Below are 18,993 nucleotides of genomic sequence, written 5' to 3'. Positions count from 1 at the left end.
CGAAATCGTTTTTTTTTTTTTCCTTTTCTTTTGGGGGGGGGTATAAAGGGGTTTCAAAATCTAACGTGTGTATAAATAGCACGAAAGCCATCGTGCGAAATGTCTGCAACAGTGTTGAGGGCAAGGAACGAAAGTTTTTTGTATATAAAATAATATGTGAAACCTTTTTTGTATATAAAATAATATGAGAAAAGTCGATTAGTCAAATCAGATTCACATTTACGTTTAAATTTTTTGTTTTTAGTGGTTTTTTAAACAATTTCATGGTTAATTTAAGAGCCACGTGACATGAGGCTCAAATGCCAAAAAGGTAACAGAGAATATGATTTACCAAATGTTTAATACTTTCTTTCATACTCATTAATGACGGTTGCGTGCACATTTGAGCTTTCACTTGTATTTAGAACTTCATCTCCATCTTTATCTTCCAAGGAGAAGATACATTTTCTTAGCCAAAATTCAAAGTGAAAAAAGAGCTGTTACACAGTCAAGCAATGGTGGGGGGTAGGTAGAGAAGTAACAACTAGAAGATGACTTTTAAGAAGCTAGGGTGACTGCTAAGGGGGTGTAAGCTTTTAAATCGCAACATAAAAACATTTCATGTTTACTCAACTGGATTCATCAATTTGAAGCAAACCCAAATCCGAAAACTTGCAATGCATTGGAAAGAGATGTTCTCAAGCCTATGCTTTGCTTGTTCAAACGCTAAGACCTCAAAAATATGGTTTCTGAGAGAAATCTCAGGAACCGTACTCCCATTGAATTATCTAGTAAAAGAAAGATCATTCTAATGAATCCTTTCCCTCTATCCAATCAAAGAAACACTAGTGATAGTCATAGGATTTATCAAAATGTAGAGATAGAGCTAAAGAAAGAAGTATCAAATGGAAACCCAATACGATGAGTAAAAGAGAGAAAGGTGGGGGGGGGGGGGGATGAACTTAAATGTTGCATTGAATAACTCATTATATACAAGTGTTTTTCATTACAAAAATTCTGAATATCATTACAGTAGATCAAAGCAACAAACCCTTCAAGTTGAGCTTCCCAATTGCTCTGAATATCATTACAGTAGATCAAAGCAACAAACCCTTCAAGTTGAGCTTCCCAATTGCTCCTCCAGTTCATCTTCTTCTCCAAGTCCTAAAAACAATTATGTATCTTTGAAGGCAGAAGGAAACAAAAAACCAGAGATATTTTATTCTTGTCTTCCATATTCTGGCATCACAACACCTTAGATGATTAATCCTTTGCAGCCCCTCCCCCAACCCACCCCTTCTGTCTTGACAATGCCATTTTTTGTACGGGGACAAATAAATGAACACCTCACAAGGAAATTGAGGAATAAGGATTTGCTGTCAGTTTTTTTTATTTTAGGGTGTACAGATGTTGTATGCTTCTGAGACTTGTTTTATAGAACAAGTAATAAAAATTAAAAATAAGTATTCCTTGATCTACCATTGCCAATAACCTGAATCAGATTCAGGGGCAAACGCACGTACAAAGAACCAGCAAACCATTATTAACCTTGAACCGCCACCTATAAAGAATTTCTACTGTATTTTGGAGTCCTACATCCTAAGAATGACAAACTCATCCAACTGTACTTCATTAGTCTGAATTCTCAAACCCCATATCCTTAGAAAATTGAAAATTTCAGTCAGCTGGCACAAAAGAAATTAACCCAGGAAAATAGAGAAAAAAACAAATTTCTATCCCCTGATTGTAGATGTAAGATTCCTCCAAGTGTAAGATTCTTTACAACCCTACCTATAAGGCTATAAACTTTAAGCAAAAGCAAATGTAAAATTTTCTCTACTTAGAACCAAATGTAGCTAGAGTAGTAAATTGGTGTCAAGATAACTATTAAAAAGATCAATTCAGTGATCAGTCAATTAGCATTCCTGGGAAATCAAAAAGACAGTATCTCATAGAAGCCAAAGAGGTATTTTCTGTATTTTTCCAAAGCTCATGAGTCACCTACCTGTAAAGTGTTGCCCGTAGATTTATCTTCATGTGGTCACTGCCTATATCACTGAGCTGTGAACCAGAAATGTGACTGTCAGTTCCATCTAGAGCAAAGGTGAGTGCAAATCCTCCAAGTGTAAGATTGTAGATGTACGGTGTACCTGCCAAATTGTAGTTGTTTTACTCAGAGCGGTGGCAGATGAAATTAATATTATAGCAACAAGGTAAAGAGACTGTAAACTGACCCAGGGACATATGTTGAGTCAAACAGATCAATCCCTAGTAGGCGATGATTTTTCATAATTTTTCTAATTGTCTCTAATTTGAATTCTTTCCATATTATTTGCTCCTCTCATTTGAATTCTTTCCATTCATCATTCCTTCCATAAGAGTACTCTCATTCTCTTTACTTCTCCACCATGTTAGCATATTTTCAAAAGAATTAGAACAAATTGCATTAGCACCCCAAAATTGGATTTTCATAAGATATATTTGTCAAATATATCACTAAAAACAATTAAATTACTATTTATTTTCATATTTGTCCAATTTGAGACGCTTCTATATATAGGAAAATTGAGGATAGAGATATTAAATATGATGCCGGCAAGGGTTAAATAGACAATTTTTCTTCACTACACAAAGAGTTCACTTGCCATTAGCAGCAAATAGATGAGTGGTCTTTTATATTTGTATTCTTGGAGTTGAGGGAATTTTCTTCAACGTGTCCAGATTATGTATGTGTTTTTTCTTTCTCTTTTTTTATAAACATGACATTTTAGCAAAGACTGAAAGTTATTGATGCGTTCAAATTTTATTTTAAGTAATTCAACGAATAAGAAAAGGGCAACGTACAAGACTTGTTGCGTCACTTAACAGTTTTGACCAACCACTTAACAGTTAAAACTGGTGCAAAAGTCTCATGAAAGCTTCTTCTTTCAAATGCATAATCACTTTTCAACACATGAATAATACCACTAGCTGAGAACAATCAATCATAATAAATTAAAGTAATTTTTGAAAAGCTTTGCACTCTTGTTTCTAAAACAAGGTTCAGGAATCCACCAGCCAACTTTTACATTTAAAAGGAAAAGACTTCAAATTTGCTGCTTCTTCCATCATGTTGATGTAGCTGATTTATTTCAAACATACGCAAATTTTTTTGCATTGCCTATTTAACACAAATGACTTTTTTATGAAAGAAAAAATTTTAAGTTATTAAATATAAAAAAAGTATGAGAAGATGGTGGTTGAATGCTCTTAAAAATCCTACCATTAAGTTTAGTAGGATTAAATTTAGATCGTCCATCATAAGTGGTTTAGTTATAATTTAATAAATTTAATAGTAAGAATTAATTACACAACACTAATGCATGGTTGGTTGAGTGGTAATATCCATATTTCTCTAGTAGATAGGTTATGGGTCAACCCTTTCAGTATTAAAAAAACACCAGTTCCCAAAAAAAGAGTATTTGCACAGTCCTTTTTTCAGCAGACACAAAAGAAATGCTAATTAATGTGCAGAATTGTCCTGTGACTGTTGGATGGCCGCCATATGATCAGGGTTTAAATCCTGACCAACTGAAGCAATTTCCGAATAGAACTTGTAAATCAATTTTTTTTTTTTTTTTTTTTTTTTGAAAAGCATATACATCAAAATAATACTTTACATTTTAGAAGAATGGGTTATTGCTGATTACCCACACAAGAGTGGATTTTTTTTTTTTTTTTTTTTTTTTTTGGGTATTTGAGGTTCATCCGGCCAGCTTGCGCGCACCTTGATTACATCCTCAGAGGGGTGCTTTGTCGTCTGCAAGAGTATGAATCTTACCACTCTACCGACCCTGCATTGACCACAATAGTGGATTTTTGTTTGTGCATGATATTATAGTCCACGCATGCTTTAATTTTTCGAACATGTTAAGTTCCATCTGATGGTTATAATAAGAAGTAGTATGGTAATTAAGACAATTCGGTTAAAAGAAAAGGTTTTGAAATTTACAGAAGATAACCCCTATAATAATCGAATTCACAAATAAAACCCAAAACCTAACCATCTTAGAAACGAGATTTTATGCATCTGGAAACCCTATCATCTACCTAATCCATCGAATGTGACTGTGAATTTGTTCTTCCATCTCAAGTTTGGGTCTGCACTCCCTCTTTTGCTATTTGGAGGAGACCACAAAGAAAGAGTTCTGACTTCTGAGTTCACCTTCCGCTCAGGAGATGCTACCTTGGCTAGAAATTCAGGTTTTGTATTGGATGTATGAAGCGTTATTAGGTATTACGACTTTGATTCATGTATTTAGGCTTTCTGAAGTTTTTTTTTTTTTTTTTTTGGGGTAAAGCCTCAATTTGTTCACTTTCTCGTCTCTCTCCAGGTTTCCATCTGAGTTTCACTGGATCTATGATTATGGTATTGTGTTCTTTCTCTTTCTTTTACCACAAACTTTTTTGTGATGAAATCACTTTTCATCTCTTTTACGTTCGTTTTTTATGAACAGTTATGATTTGTGTGGAGGGTCAGTCTAGAGTGAGAGGTTTTATTTAGACTTTCACATACGAAGGGAAATTGCAGATTTGGTTCGTGATTTTGATTTTCTATTTTTCTGTATCGATCAATAAATGCATCAATGTTAGGGTTTTCCAAGTTAAGAAAAACTGTAAGCCATAGTTGTAACTTGTAATCGAACTTTTGTAACGGCAGAGGTTGATCTTAGGGCAGTTGGCTAGGGTTTCCATATTCACAAAATTTCGTTTGCTAGTTAGGTTTTTCGTTTTTGGGTTTTATTTGTGAATTCAATTGTTACTGGGGATATCTATTGTAAATTGCAAAACTTTTTCTTTTTTAACTAAATTGACTTAATTACCTTATTCCCCTCGTTATGACCATTAAATTGGAATTTAACATGTGTTGATAAATTACCGGACAATATCAGCACAGGCGCGAACAAAAATATCTCATAAGAGTTAGTTTCATTGTACAGAAAATGTAAAAATTTTAATGAAAAACGAAATCGCAAATGTTAAGAAGACAATATTATCCATGCGTTCTTACAGAATGAGTATACAGGTATAAATGTACATGTTTGCAATGCAGATATCAATATATATACAAAGTACGGGTCTAGTGACAAGGCATTTAAGTTTTTAACGCAACACACTGCACTAAGAGTTTTGTGTCATGGAATACTAAAACTATGACATTTAACAATAAAATAGATTGATTTATATAATTTAAAAGAAATTTAAATAAATTTTACAGCCAACTCAACAACTTGATAAAAATAACTTTTTTCGATTAAGCACAAAAAAAGGAACAAGAATCTCTTTCACTTCACTTCCCTTACCCTTTCTCCTTGCAAGCAAATATACTCTAAAGAATTCACTTAATGTATAGGGTGATATCCAACCAAGCCCAATAGCCTCTCAATAATTCATCGTATCCATGTGAATCTCGTAAATGCGTTTTAAAAGACAATGATGGGTAAACCACAGAAGTTGTCAAACTTGTTAATTTACAACACAAAATACATGCATTTCTATCGAGGATCTACTACAGTGATTGTCACTTCATTTATGGAACACGATCCTTTCTCCGTGGTAGATGAGTGTTCACCCTTAAGAGTTCTTTTCAAAATAAGAGCTGGTTGGTTTGGTGTAGGCATCTTTGTTTCTTCCCCCAACATGGAAACAACACTAGACATGGTTGGTCTATCTGATGCACTTTCTTGCACACACAATAGCCCAACATGGATGCACTTCAAAACTTCATTAGCAGGAAAGGAATCACCCATTGATGAATCAACTATCTCCAATGCTCGACCTTCTTTCCACAACTCCCACACCTAAAATTTTCATACACGTCAAGGAAAGGGAACTAAAAATGTTTCTACAAGAAGAATGTAAATAAACAAATAGACTTACGTGCTGTGTTAAACTTATTGAAGGATCTTCATTAAAATATAGTACGGTATTCTTCTTTCCACTAATGATCTCCAATAACAAAACTCCAAAACTAAATACATCCGATTTTATCGAGAAAAGCCCTTGCATTGCGTATTCTGGCGACATATAACCACTGCATGTCATATTTTTTTCACAATAAGAAAGCTAGTTGATTAAGCCATAGAAGTAGCATAATATTTTCAGTATAATATTTACCAATATAAATTTTACTTGGTCTAAAGAAAAAAGAAATTTACTTTGGCCTAAAATGAGAAAGGAAAAACTTACTATGTCCCAACTACTTTATTTGTATTAGCTTGAATTTGATCTCCTCCAAAAATTCTCGCCATGCCGAAGTCTGAAATTTTGGGGTTCATGTCTTCGTCTAACAGCACATTGCTTGCTTTTAAATCTCTATGTATAATTCTCAACCTTGAGTCTTGATGAAGATATAGAACACCTCGAGCAATTCCAATTATGATTTCAAATCGTTTTTTCCATCCAAGCAATACCCTTTTACTTTCATCTATCCACAATAGTTGAAGCAAATTATTCTAATTAAATTGAATTCAAACAAATGGCTAGAAAGAAAAACAAAAAAAAAAAGACAACGTTCAGGTGAAATTTAGTGAAGCATACCGAAAATGAAAGAGTCCAAGCTTTTGTTGGGCATGTACTCGTAGATTAATATTTTTTCATCTTCCTGAGCACAGCAAGCTAGAAGCCTAACCAAATTTCTATGTTGAAGTTTGGCAATGAGTAGAACTTCATTTTTGAACTCTTCTGTCCCTTGCCCTGAATTCTTCGATAGTCTCTTCACAGCTATCTCCTTCTCGTTGAATAGCCGACCCTAGAAATTTAGATGAAACCAGTCAATCAATAATCGATCTTATCGTTACAAATAAATAGTCGAGCTTAGAGTTTATTTTAACCTAATTTCATGAGAGAGTATATTTGATGATGAATGGGAAGAGAAGTCACCTTATACACAGCACCAAAACCTCCTTCTCCAAGCTTGTTATTGGGAGAGAAATTGTCAGTGGCAGCTACAACAACATCTAGTTCAATAAATGGTAATTCTGGAGTCATTCCATTGTCTTCAAGTTCATTTCCTGAAGAAGTTGCGAAATCAAAAAAGAGCAAGCTATGGCGCTTCTGCCGCCGCCTCTCACTTGCTGCAGATCATCATCAAATATTGTTTAATAGTAGGCACTGGTGAAACTGCTAATATGATAATGGAGAAGAAGTTTTTTTTTTCTTTTCTTTTCTTTTCTTTTCTATTACCTTTTCTCTTTTTCAGCAAGTAGTAGGCAGACCAAGCAGACAGAAGCACACCCACAATAAGAGCCATCGAAAATATTACCTTGTTCCTCCTATTGTGAAGATATCCTTTATCTTTTCGTGCATGTGCAGCTACACATAAAACCATCTTCATCAACTCTTACATAGTTAGAAGCCAAAAATTCATTTCGTATGTAAAAGCTTAGCAATAGAAGATTGAGAAGTGATATACAGACCTAGCTCCACAGCATCCACACGTAGGTAGAAATCTTGGCCACCGTCAGAGAAGTATCTGATATCCATCAAGCTCCCAAACCAAGAAAGGCAACCACTACCTTCACCGGTTATATTTGCAGTGGAAAACGCCGTGCAAGAGCAGTTCTTCAAGCAGCCTTGTTCGCATTCCTTGAGACTCAAATTCATGTCAACAAGGGCCATGGATGTGTCTGGAAGCTTCATGCGTTTCAACTTCAAGAACCCATCTCCTTTGCCACACTCAAGACTTCTCTGCCTCACACACCCATCCTGCCATTCTCTTAGGTACCAATTTGTTGGAGACTTCGGTTGGAAAGATGGTAGACATGAACACTCCACCGTGTTCTCCATACTACAGGTCCCGTAGGGCCCACAATGTCCGTATTCATCACATCTATCGACTGGAGCCGAATAGAATGTGTTCCATTGATGGTTCATCGCGATCCACGTCTTCCGCTGCATTGCACCGGAGTAATCCACCACCACAGTGGTGAAGATGGATGAATTATAGGGCGTGTAGATCATGTAGAGCTCGTCGGTGGTCTCAACGAAATCATACCTGAAGATGTAGTTCTGAGTCATCTGTGGGACCCCACTGAGTTGACGACCGTTCCACGGACCGGATCGCCAGAACGGTTCTGACCGTTTCTTCAGGAAGAATTGAGGAGATCCACGTGGGTCGATGCCAAACGAGTAAATTCCTTGGCTTGGGTCATCTTGGGACTTCCAAGATGTCAGAATCCGATTCAAACCAGTAGTTCGGTCCAAGCCGAGTTTTAGACCTGGAAGCCACATATGTGTTGGATGGTCGAAACTTTGCCATAGGATTCTACTTGTGTTGCCACCACCGACTCCGTCGTATAAAACTAGGTTTCCGGTGTTAAGGAGCCGAAGAAAGGTGGTGTTGATAGCTAAGGAAACATTGGTAGACCAGAGAGAACGTCTCTGATCTCTACTAGAAGAGACTATGAGATTCCCATCAAAGGCCAAGGAAAGAATTCCAGAGAAATCATTTAGTGGTTTGTCTCTATTAGCAACCCAAACCACAGTGATTTCAGGAATTTTGTTGTACCAAATTCCAACGTACCTGTAAGGAGAAGTGCCTGGGCTGAAGAAGCCCAAGGCAAAACTGCTTCCAGTAGAAACAAGGACTTTGCCATCAGTAATGGATTCAGTGGGGTTTAATGTGTCTGCAGCTGAAGAGATGGTGACGATGACGAAGGCGTAGAACTGGCAAAGGAGAAAGCACACCCTTCTGACAGAAAACATCAAAGCTAATAAGTTTTTTTAATTGCTATGGCATGCATAGTTTGTCTTCACTCTTCATGACTTCAGCCAGAAATACAAGATGTGTCGATGGGAAAAAATTCCTATCCACACACATGTGGTTGGAAATAATTCCAATTTACACATTTAGTCGTATGCGTGCATGGTTTGCTTGACTTCACCCATAAATGACAAGATGTGTGGATTGGAAAAAATTCCTATCCACACATATGGTGGTTGGAAATAATTTCAATTCACACATCTAGTCGTATGACACATATCCATTCAAAATTAGAATCCTCCTTTCGCGGTAAATGTAAAACATCAAACTATTTAAATTTACGTTCTTTTTCTTTTTTCAAATTTATTGTTTCCTATCTTTCCAAACATTGCCAAAGATGATTCTTCTTCTATGTACACTCTCTTTCTCGGGAGGCCTTTCTCTAATCTTTGTTAGGGATTTCGAACGAAAGCCATCGTCTGAAAAATCTGCAAGAGTGTTAAGTGTATGAGTGTATCCCCTGCAAAACAGAGGGAACAGCACGAAAGCCACTTAAAACTGACGATAGAAGGAGCATGAGTTACATGCTGCAACCCTCAACTGTTGTGTTGTCGTAAACATAAATCATGTCGTTGTCTTGTTCTTCTTTTACGTGTAACTCCTTTCTTTTTTCTTTTCTTTCAGGGGCTTTCCTGATTTGAAATCAATGGAAGATTCGTGGCAAGTGGACTGGTAGATGCAGCAGCAAACCTTGGCCTACGATGCCCAGTTCATATCTTTCTCCAAATCCTCTATTTAATCCTTCCACCCACTTCCACGGTTCCACCTACCTCCGACGAAATTTATTACTATCTCTCTTTGAATGGCCTTTTTAAGGCTACGTTGCAACTGGCAACTCCATATCTTTCTCCAAATCCTCTATTTAATCCCTCCACCCACCTCAGACGAAATTTATTACCCATCTCTCTCTTTGAATGGCCTTCTTCAGGCTACGTTGCAACTCCCTAACTCACATCAATTTTCTTTTATAGCTTTTTGTCTTCTTCTCCATGTCTTTTTCTGGACTTTCTTCATTCTTCCATTCATTTCTTTCGTTCACTTTGAAGCAACATCCAGTACAACAATTAGTAGCAAAAGCCCAAAAACCGTAACAAATAGTTTAACCCAACAGTAACTTCCCGTCATTTAAAAAGCCGTCTTAAAGGTATGCAACCCGTTTACCAAAAAAAACAAAGGTATGCAACCCAAGAACCGTAGTAAATAATGCAACGGAGATTGGTGAGTGGCAACTCTATTTTCTTTAACCACCGTAATTGGTTACCATGGCAAATACTCAGTTATATATTATGGGACCGTGACTTTGTTTTTCGCTACGAAAATTTCCTACAGTCACAAATAGTTTTTTTATTTTTATTTTTTTACTTTTTATAAATCATTATATAGGTAAAATCTGAAACAACATTCTCCATTTCATATCCTCTCTTTCTCTTTCTCTCCCCTAGACCTGGTAAGAATGAGTTGCAATCTGATGAGACATGTAATAGCATTCATAAATCTTAAAACGGTTTGGTGCATCCAATCTTACTACATAATTCATTGTCAAATACTTTGTCATAGTGGCCTACATTCTTGCCCCATCTTTGTGCTTTTGCAATGCTTATGGCAACATACATGAACATGGCTTACAATTACGGGAAAGTGGCACTCTTAAAATAAGAAACCCCACAAGGATGCTCAATATGCTTGTCTCAGTTTTTAAAGATATTGAATTCACAATCCATCGTGATAGAAAATTGACTTTGGTTCTGAAGGCATTCACTTGTTTCAGTCTCCACTTGCCAACTTCTCTCATCAACTTCAAAAGCCTTCCGAGCTTGTTTCAGTTCTTCATGCATGGTGAGTAGCTCTGTACAGCGATTAAGTTTTGGTAAATCCTGCAATTTGAAATTGTCAAAGGTGTCTTACCATTGCATTAGAAAACAGAGCAAACATAGTATAAAATGGGCAAACAAAAGAAGATCAGCCAAATAGGCTCCAGAACAGAGAGAAGATATTGAACTTAGAGAGGTAAAGTAGAAAGATCACCTGAAGACTACAGTGGAGTTTAATGAAACAATCTCCTTTGCCTTGGCCAAGGCCATTTGAATATCAGGTTTAGCAAGAGATCCAGCTTCAGTAAGGGCACAAGTTTACCCTCCCGGTGCATTGACATAGTCACTGCAACCTGCAAAAATCAGAAATCAAATATCAATTCGTTGATATGAATCTCTTAGGTTACGCTTGGCTGAACGCTCCACTTGGAAGAAAATTTGATTATTTTGGTTTGTCTTAGCATCAGAATGCAAATCATATCAACAGAAAGTGGATGCCATTCATCACTGGAATCTCAAAGAACCAGAAGGAAAATTGAGAAGTGAAATGGGTCATACCATCGCAGCCTCCAATGTGATTTCCGGCAACAAACACGTTAGGGATAGTCTTTTGTCCTGTCCACTCAAAGAGTGCAGATTGAATATCACTTCCATCGCCTTCATGGGAGAGGGAAACAATTATAAGAACAGAAAAATTCAATAGAAGGAAATCAAACAAATACTGACATTGACTTGTGTAAATGTTTCTGAACATCAAGATAGAAATCAATTCTTTCCACACCTCAAAGCAATAGATGAAAAAAATATAAGTTTTAACAAATTGTTTTATTATGGCAAACCTGAAAAGATTCAAATGTATCCTCACCTGAGTATGAGAAACAAAAAGAAGACAAACATACTATTTGGTAGTTGAAAAAAGACTACATTAGAATACATTCTGTTTGTAGTGCTGGTTGAACCCATAGAATACTCACTTTCCAAATTCAGTTCAATGAGCTTGTAAGTTGCTTTTAGCTCTGACAGCAACTGCTTGACCCTCTTGCTATAAGGGCAATGGGTCTTGCTGCACATGTTACAAAGAGAATGGAATAAGAAACTCTGAGACTTCCATTTGAAACTCTGCAGTAAATCAAAGAAGAAATATCTAACACACAAGATAGCAGGCAAGGACACAAAAGGCTTCATTTGGGAAAGTAGATTAATATCTAGAAAGTTAATATCCAAGGAGAAGATACATTTTCTTAGCCAAAATTCAAAGTGAAAAAGGAGCTGTTACACAGTCAGGCAATGGTGGGCGGTCGGTAGAGAAGTAACAACTAGAAGAAGACTTTTAAGAAGCTAGGGTGACTGCTAAGGGGGTGTAAGTTTTCAAATCGCAACATACAAAGCTAGGGTGACTGCTAAGGGGGTGTAAGCTTTCAAATCGCAACATACAAACATTTCATGTTTACTCAACTGGATTCATCAATTTGAAGCAAACCCAAATCCAAAAACTTGTAATACATTGGAAAGAGAAGATGTTCTCAAGCCTATGCTTTGCTTGTTCAAATGCTAACACCTCAAAAATATGGTTTCAGAGAGAAATCTCAGGAACCGTACTCCCATTGGATTATCTAGTAAAAGAAAGATCATTCTAATGAATCCTTTCCCTCTATCCAATCAAAGAAACACAAGTGATAGTTATAGGACTTACCAAAATGTAGAGATAGAGCTAAAGAAAGAAGTATCAAATGGAAACCCAATATGATGAATAAAAGAGAGAAGAGAGAGGTGGGGAGCAAATCAACAAAAACAGTAGTAGGAAAATCCTCCACTACTTAAGTGTTGCATTGGATAACTCATTATATACAAGTGTTTTTCATTACAAAAATTCTGAATATCATTACAGTAGATCAAAGCAACAAACCCTTCAAGTTGAGCTTCCCAATTGCTCCTCCAGTTCATCTTCTTCTCCAAGTCCTAAAAACAATAATGTATCTTTGAAGGCAGAAGGAAACAAAAAACCAGAGATATTTTATTCTTGTCTTCCATATTCTGGCATCACAACACTTTAGATGATTAATCCTTTGCAGCCCCTCCCCCGCCCACACCCTTTTTGTCTTTGACAATACCATTTTTTGTACAAGGACAAATAAATGAACACATCACAAGGAAATTGTGGAATAAGGATTTGCTGTCAGTTTTTTTTTTTTTTTGGGTGTATAGATTTTGTATGCTTCTAAGACTTGTTTTATAGAACAAGTAATAAAAAATAAAAATAAGTATTCCTTGATTACCATTGCCAATAACCTGAATCAGATTCAGGGGCAAACGCACATACAAAGAACCAGCAAACCATTAAGCTTGAACTGCCAACTATAAAGGATTTCTACTGTATTGTGGAGTCCTGCATTCTAAAAATGACAAACTCATCCAACTGTACACTTCTTAATTAGTCTGAATTCTCAAACCCCATATCCTTAGAAAATTGAAAAGTTCAGTCAGCTGGCACAAAGGAAATCAACCCAGGAAAATAGAGGAAAAACAATTTTCTACCCCTGATAAGGAAACAAACTGATTTAAGTATTTTGTTGTGAAAATGTGCTCTTAGCTCTCTGGTTTGCTCTTGATTCGGGTCTGGTTCCTGAGACCAAAACAAGAGTGAGAGTGGGCAGCCACTGAGGACAGGAAGCCACCTCCAATGATTAAGATCAGTTCAGGTAGGAAAACGAGAAACTCCCCTTGAGGAATAAATGCCCAGGGGAATGAAGAAGAGAATGTTCTCCAGGAGTTAATGCAGGAGAATAATGGCTGGAGTATTCAAGTCTTCTTACTGTTACTCATGTGTAGTAAGGTTATTTATGAAGCTGGTCCATACCTAAACTGATGGTTGATCCACCGTAGCCTTACGATGAGGATGACTTAGATGAATGGTGGAGATGGCTTCTTGACAAGGCTTGAACAGCAAGTTGATACGCATGGTTCCCCAGATAGCTGGTGATCCCTTAGGCGAATCAAGAGATCAGCGCTAAGTTGATCTTTTGATGTGATGTCATTCCTCAGTTGGGGGGACAAAACGGTAGTACGCAATACCCGAGGCAGGCTTGGGGCGAATAAGAAGCTTCTGGTCTATCTATGCACATTTAATGAACATTAAATGCCCTGAGAATCATTAAATGCTCATTGCTGGCAAGGAAGTTTCTCATTTGTCCAAAGCTTGCCTCAAGTATTGCATCTCATTGTCCCCCCAACTGTGGGCTGGTGTCACATCAAGATCAATCTGACGCTAACCTCTTGATTCACCAACAAAGTCTCCAACTGATGTGAAGATCATACAATCTAGCTTGCGGAGCAAGCCTCTCCAATAAGTCATCTCCACCCTCCATTTCATCAGATAAGCATCTAAGGGATGTGAAGTGTCCACAATCTCTTTAGGTATGGACCAGCTATATAACCCATCATTATGCCTGAACAACAGTGAGACTTGAACATCCCAACCATTATTCTCTTGCATTTTACTCTTGAAGAACATTATCTTCTTCATCTCCTTGAGCATTTATTCCTCAAAAGGAGTCTCTGATTTTCTTACTTGAACTGACTTAATCATTTGAGATGGCTTCCCGTCCCCAAAGGCGGGTCACTCTCACCATTGTTTTGGTCTCAGGAGCCAAATCCGGATCAGGAAAGAACTAGGGAGCTCAATGCACATTTTTACCACAACACCTCCAAATCAGAAGTCAACTAAAATCTCTTATAGTTTAAAGGAGTTTTTATCTCATAGTTCCGTTGGTGATTGAAAAGCCACAACTAATCAAGACAAATCCTTTACCAACAAACCAGCATTAACATCCACTTTCATTGACTAGGTAAACTTTATAGAAAACAAAAAAAACTGATTCTTTACATCAAATGTGAATATTAGCCCAAATATGACACCCTATAAGTAGGGGTGTCAACGGTGCGGTTTGGGGCGGTTTCGGGCTGGGCCTAACGGTTTCGAACTGAAAAACACCTAGCCCAAACACGGCCCATTAGCAAAATAACGGTTTCGGGCCAGTTTCGGTTTGGTGCGGTTTGGGTTCGGGCTAACTAACGGTTTCGCTAATGATTTAGATTCGGGTTAACTAACGGTTTATGGTGTGTAAGAAAAAGAACAAGAAGAAACAATTAAGCATCCTACAACAAAAGCAAAAATTATATAGAAAGCAAAGTTGCTATTGGTCAATTTCCATTAAAAAAAAACCCACCCATTCTATAGAAATCAAGAACCTAGATATTAAGTAGTAAAACAACTATTTGATCTTCGAATTCATGCTTAATTTTTTTAATTGTCTATACCAACTACCTAATGGTAATATAATGATTCAAATACTATTTAATAAAATTACAAAACGGGTTGCGGTTCGGTTTCGGGTTGGTGCAGGCTCCACAACCCTAAGCCCAATTACGGCCCATTAAGGTTCGGTTTGGGCCGGTTCTGGCTATAACGGGCCAGTGCCGTTCGGTTTTAACGGTTCGGGCTATAAATTGACACCCCTACCTATAAGGCTATAAACTTTAAGCAAAAGCAAATGTAAATCTTTCTCTACTTAGAAGGAACCAAATGTAGCTAGAGTAGTAAATCGGTGACAAGATAACTATCAAAAAGATCAATTCAGTGATCAATCAATTAGCATCCCAGGGAAATCAAATAGACAGTATCTCATTAGAAGCCAAAGAGGTATATTCTGTATTTTTCCAAAGCTCATGAGTCACCTGTAAAGTGTTGCCCGTAGATTTATCTTCATGTGGTCACTGCCTATATCACTGAGCTATGAACCAGAAACGTGACTGTTAGTTCCATCTAGAGCAAAGGTGAGTGCAAATCATCCAAGTGTAAGCTTGTAGATGTACAGTGTACCTGCCAAATTGTAGTTGTTTTACTCAGAGTAGTGGCAGATGAAATCAATATAGCAACAAGGTAAAGAGACTGTAAACTGAACCCAGGGACATACGTTGAGTCAAACAGATCAATCCCTATTAAGCGTGATAAGATGATTTTTCATCATTTCCCTAATTGTCTCTAATTTGAGTTCTTTCCATATTATTTGCTCCTCTCATTTGAATTCTTTCCATTCGTCATTCCTTCCATTTTGATTCTTTCCATATTATTATTTGCTCCTCTCATTTGAATTCTTTCCATTCATCATTCTTTCCATTTGGATTCTTTCCATACCATCTCATCCTTCCATTTCATCAATATCCTAATTTGGTTTGATTGGTTTCTCTATTAAATCATTCCCAAGTATTGTATTTCCATACAAACATTTTCATGTATTGTATTTCCATGTTTTACATCTTTCTTTTATTGTTCATAGTTACCTAAATATGGGATGAATACTGAATATATATTTGAAGTTCTCTTATATGAAATTATTCAACCATTGTTCCTCTCATTTTTCCTATTAGGCGTGATAAGGATGATTTTTCACTTAATTGAAAGGAGGCAATGGATAGTGAAATTGCAGTTCTTGACCTTAACAAGACTTGGTCTCTTGTATCTTTACCCCCAAACAAGAAACACATAGGTTGTAAATGGGTTTAGAAAATTAAACGGCATTCAAATGGGTCAATTGAGCGTTATAAAGTTCGTTTAGTGGCAAAGGGTTATACTCAAATTGAGGGGGTTGATTTCCAGGAGACATTTGCCCCAGTTGCTAAGTTGATTACTGGTCGAACACTTCTTGCCATTGCTACCATCAAAGGATAATCCTTGCATCAATTGGACGTCAACAACGCCTTTCTCCATGAAGAGGTATATATGACACTTCCGCCTGGTTATCATCGAAAGGGGGAGAAATTGGTTTGTCACTTGCACAAATCATTATATGGACTTAAGTGGGCATCCCATAATTGGTTTTCCAAGCTTTTTGGTGCCCTTATTGATCTTAGGTATTCACAATCTAAAGTAAATTACTCTCTATTTTCTTTACTTACAAAGTCTTCATCTACCTTTGTACTTATTGCTGGGTCTAACACAAATGTGATTTCCAACTTAAAATCACTTCTTCAGCAACGTTTTCAAATTAAAGATCTTGGTTTGCTTAAACATTTCCTTGGTCTTGAGGTGGCACGTTCCAAGAAAAGTATTTTCATCAACCAACGACAATACACATTGGACATCTTAACTGATGTTGATTTCACAGATTCTAATCCAACTCAATTTCCAATGGAACAACACCTCAAGTTGACTACTTCTGATGGTGAGCCCTTACCTGATCCAACACCATACAATCAGTTATTGGGCCGATTTATTTAACTCACAATTACTCGTCCAGATATTGTTCACATTGTGAATGTTCTTAGTCAATTCATGCATGAGCCTCGCAAACCTCATATGGTTGCTACTAATCGTTTATTACGATACCTCCATGGAACTCCAGGACAAATGATTCTTTTATCTACTAATAGTGAATTAATCTCTTCATGCTTATTATGACTCAGATTGGGCAAATAGCCCTATGACTTGGCGATCTACCACTGGCTATTGTGTATTCCTTGGTTCCAGCCCTTTATCTTGGAAATCTAAAAAAAAACTAGTATGTCCCGTTCATCTATTGAGGCTGAATATTGTGCTATGGCTATCACCACTTGTGAATTCATGTGGTTAGTTGTCATGGTCCCTCAATCAATACCTTTATTTTGTGACAATTAAGTTGCTTTACATATTGTTGTGAACCCATTCTTTCACGAGCGCACCAAGCACATCGAGATTGATTGTCATGTGGTACGCGATCAGGTTCGACATGGTCTTATTCAACCCACCTCCACCATTAGTGCTACCCAAGTTGTTGACATTTTCACCAAGGCCCTTGGAAAAGATTTGCTTCTCAGTCATAGAGGCAAGTTGGGTGTTATTGACATTCACTCTCCAACTTGAGGGGGAGTATTAGGCGTGATAAGGATGATTTTTCATCATTTCCCTAATTGTCTCTAATTTGAATTCTTTCCATATTATTTGCTCCTCTCATTTGAATTCTTTCCATTCATCATTTTTGGATTCTTTCCATACCATCTCATCCTTCCATTTCTATCATTATCCTAATTTGGCTTGATTGGTTTCTCTATTAAATCCTTTCCATACATTGTATTTCCATGTTTTATATCTTTCTTTTATTGTTCATAGTTACCTAATAACATGGGTTGTATGCTGTATATTTGAAGTTATCTTATATGAAATTACTCAACCATTTTTCCTATTGAGGGAATATATTGGAAAAAATTATCCATAGGCGTACCTTACCTGAATCAAACCATATCAGTCTGATACAGTTGTGTAACCTCCATTAGCTTGCTGTTCTCTTGGAGCTCCTTCAAAAGTAATTCCGATGAAGAAGGAAAACAGAGTCGGAAACAGATTCCTAGATTCCTTCTCAAATCCTGAGCTTCCTTTTCCTACCATTTAATCGTTGAAGAGGCGAATTACATCCTCGAGCAAGGAAACCTTGAATATAAATAGATATACAAAAACAAAAAGCTCGATAAAACTTCAAATTCGGAAGGAACAACGTATTAAGAATTGGTCAAGCAAAGTCAATGATTAACGTTTATGATTCATGGAATTCCAAGAGATAATAGGAACATGCCTGTGCTTGTTTCGGCACTGAAACTGAACCATCGTTCTTGGGAGAAGAATTTGCACCAGAAACGAACCCAATCTTCCGAGTGGGAGAGCGGAAAATCAAGAAGTTGCCGTTTCTTCTCCATTGAGGAACCAAAAGTCGAAGCGACGGAGTGAGAGAGAACATTATAAGATAACATATGAAATCGGGAAATTGAGCCTTCCACACAGCGAATGAAAATTTCAAGCAGGAACACAGATTGCTGCCAGAGAATATAGAACCCTTGACTTCAAGTTCTTCCACTCCGCCTCAACCTCACAAGCGAATACAGAACCTAGAAAAAGCCATAGAGATCTTTAGCAATGACTGTCAAGGGTTTGAATACGAAGAAGAAGAAAGACGAAAGAGTAACCGCTGGTTACCTAATAATATTATTCTCCGCTGCAATCACCGATGGAAGATGAGCACCAAGACGTAAGCTTGGTAATCTTATACCACTTAAAATCTGCGATTTGGGGTCTTCTCAGCTTTGTGGGAGTCTAAATCAACACTTACACTACGGTTATTAAGGACCGTAACAAAAGGGATTACTTGAATAGTTGCCACGGAAAATAGATACCCGCATAGGTTTTTAAGTATACGGTATTTTTTTTTTTTAGAGTCGAACCCAACACCTCTCCACTGAGAAGTATGGATCTTTATCACTCAACCAACCCTGCATTTACACATAAGGTATTCATATGAGTGGTATTCATATGAGTTTTTTTGTTAAATCATATGACTATTTACAGTAAAAGATTACCGTAACATATGGTTTAAT

General features: G+C 37.0%; 1 protein-coding gene and 1 pseudogene across 3 annotated transcripts; both read right to left on the bottom strand.

Annotated features, from left to right (window-relative positions):
• Window positions 1-5,100: 5,100 nt before the first annotated feature.
• Window positions 5,101-8,891, bottom strand: LOC149023215 (G-type lectin S-receptor-like serine/threonine-protein kinase RKS1). Of its 2 annotated transcripts, XM_089143766.1 has the most exons (7): window positions 7,437-8,890; window positions 7,204-7,332; window positions 6,901-7,094; window positions 6,559-6,769; window positions 6,208-6,445; window positions 5,899-6,052; window positions 5,101-5,819 (listed from the first exon to the last, which is right to left on the bottom strand). In XM_089143766.1, exons 1-7 carry the CDS (start codon window positions 8,722-8,724, stop codon window positions 5,514-5,516), a joined length of 2,520 nt encoding a protein of 839 aa, XP_088999892.1. In that variant the 5' UTR covers window positions 8,725-8,890; the 3' UTR covers window positions 5,101-5,513. The 2 variants fall into 2 exon arrangements, with proteins under 2 accessions (XP_088999892.1, XP_088999893.1); XM_089143767.1 differs by lacking the exon at window positions 5,101-5,819 and having other exon boundaries at window positions 5,945-6,035; window positions 7,437-8,891.
• Window positions 8,892-10,063: 1,172 nt separating this feature from the next.
• On the bottom strand, window positions 10,064-18,682 carry LOC149023214 (glutaredoxin-like; annotated as a pseudogene). The gene is made up of 7 exons (XR_016171505.1): window positions 18,596-18,682; window positions 17,855-18,507; window positions 15,328-15,472; window positions 11,568-11,656; window positions 11,152-11,250; window positions 10,808-10,939; window positions 10,064-10,656 (listed from the first exon to the last, which is right to left on the bottom strand). The product of XR_016171505.1 is annotated as a glutaredoxin-like (transcript).
• Window positions 18,683-18,993: the final 311 nt, after the last annotated feature.

Source organism: Hakea prostrata, chromosome 2 (genome assembly GCF_041222555.1).
Source record: "Hakea prostrata isolate BN-2017 chromosome 2, UWA_Hpros_2, whole genome shotgun sequence".
NCBI classification, from domain to species: domain Eukaryota; kingdom Viridiplantae; phylum Streptophyta; class Magnoliopsida; order Proteales; family Proteaceae; genus Hakea; species Hakea prostrata.
Note: the sequence above shows the minus strand (reverse complement) of the source record. Positions and strands in the feature narration are given on the sequence as shown.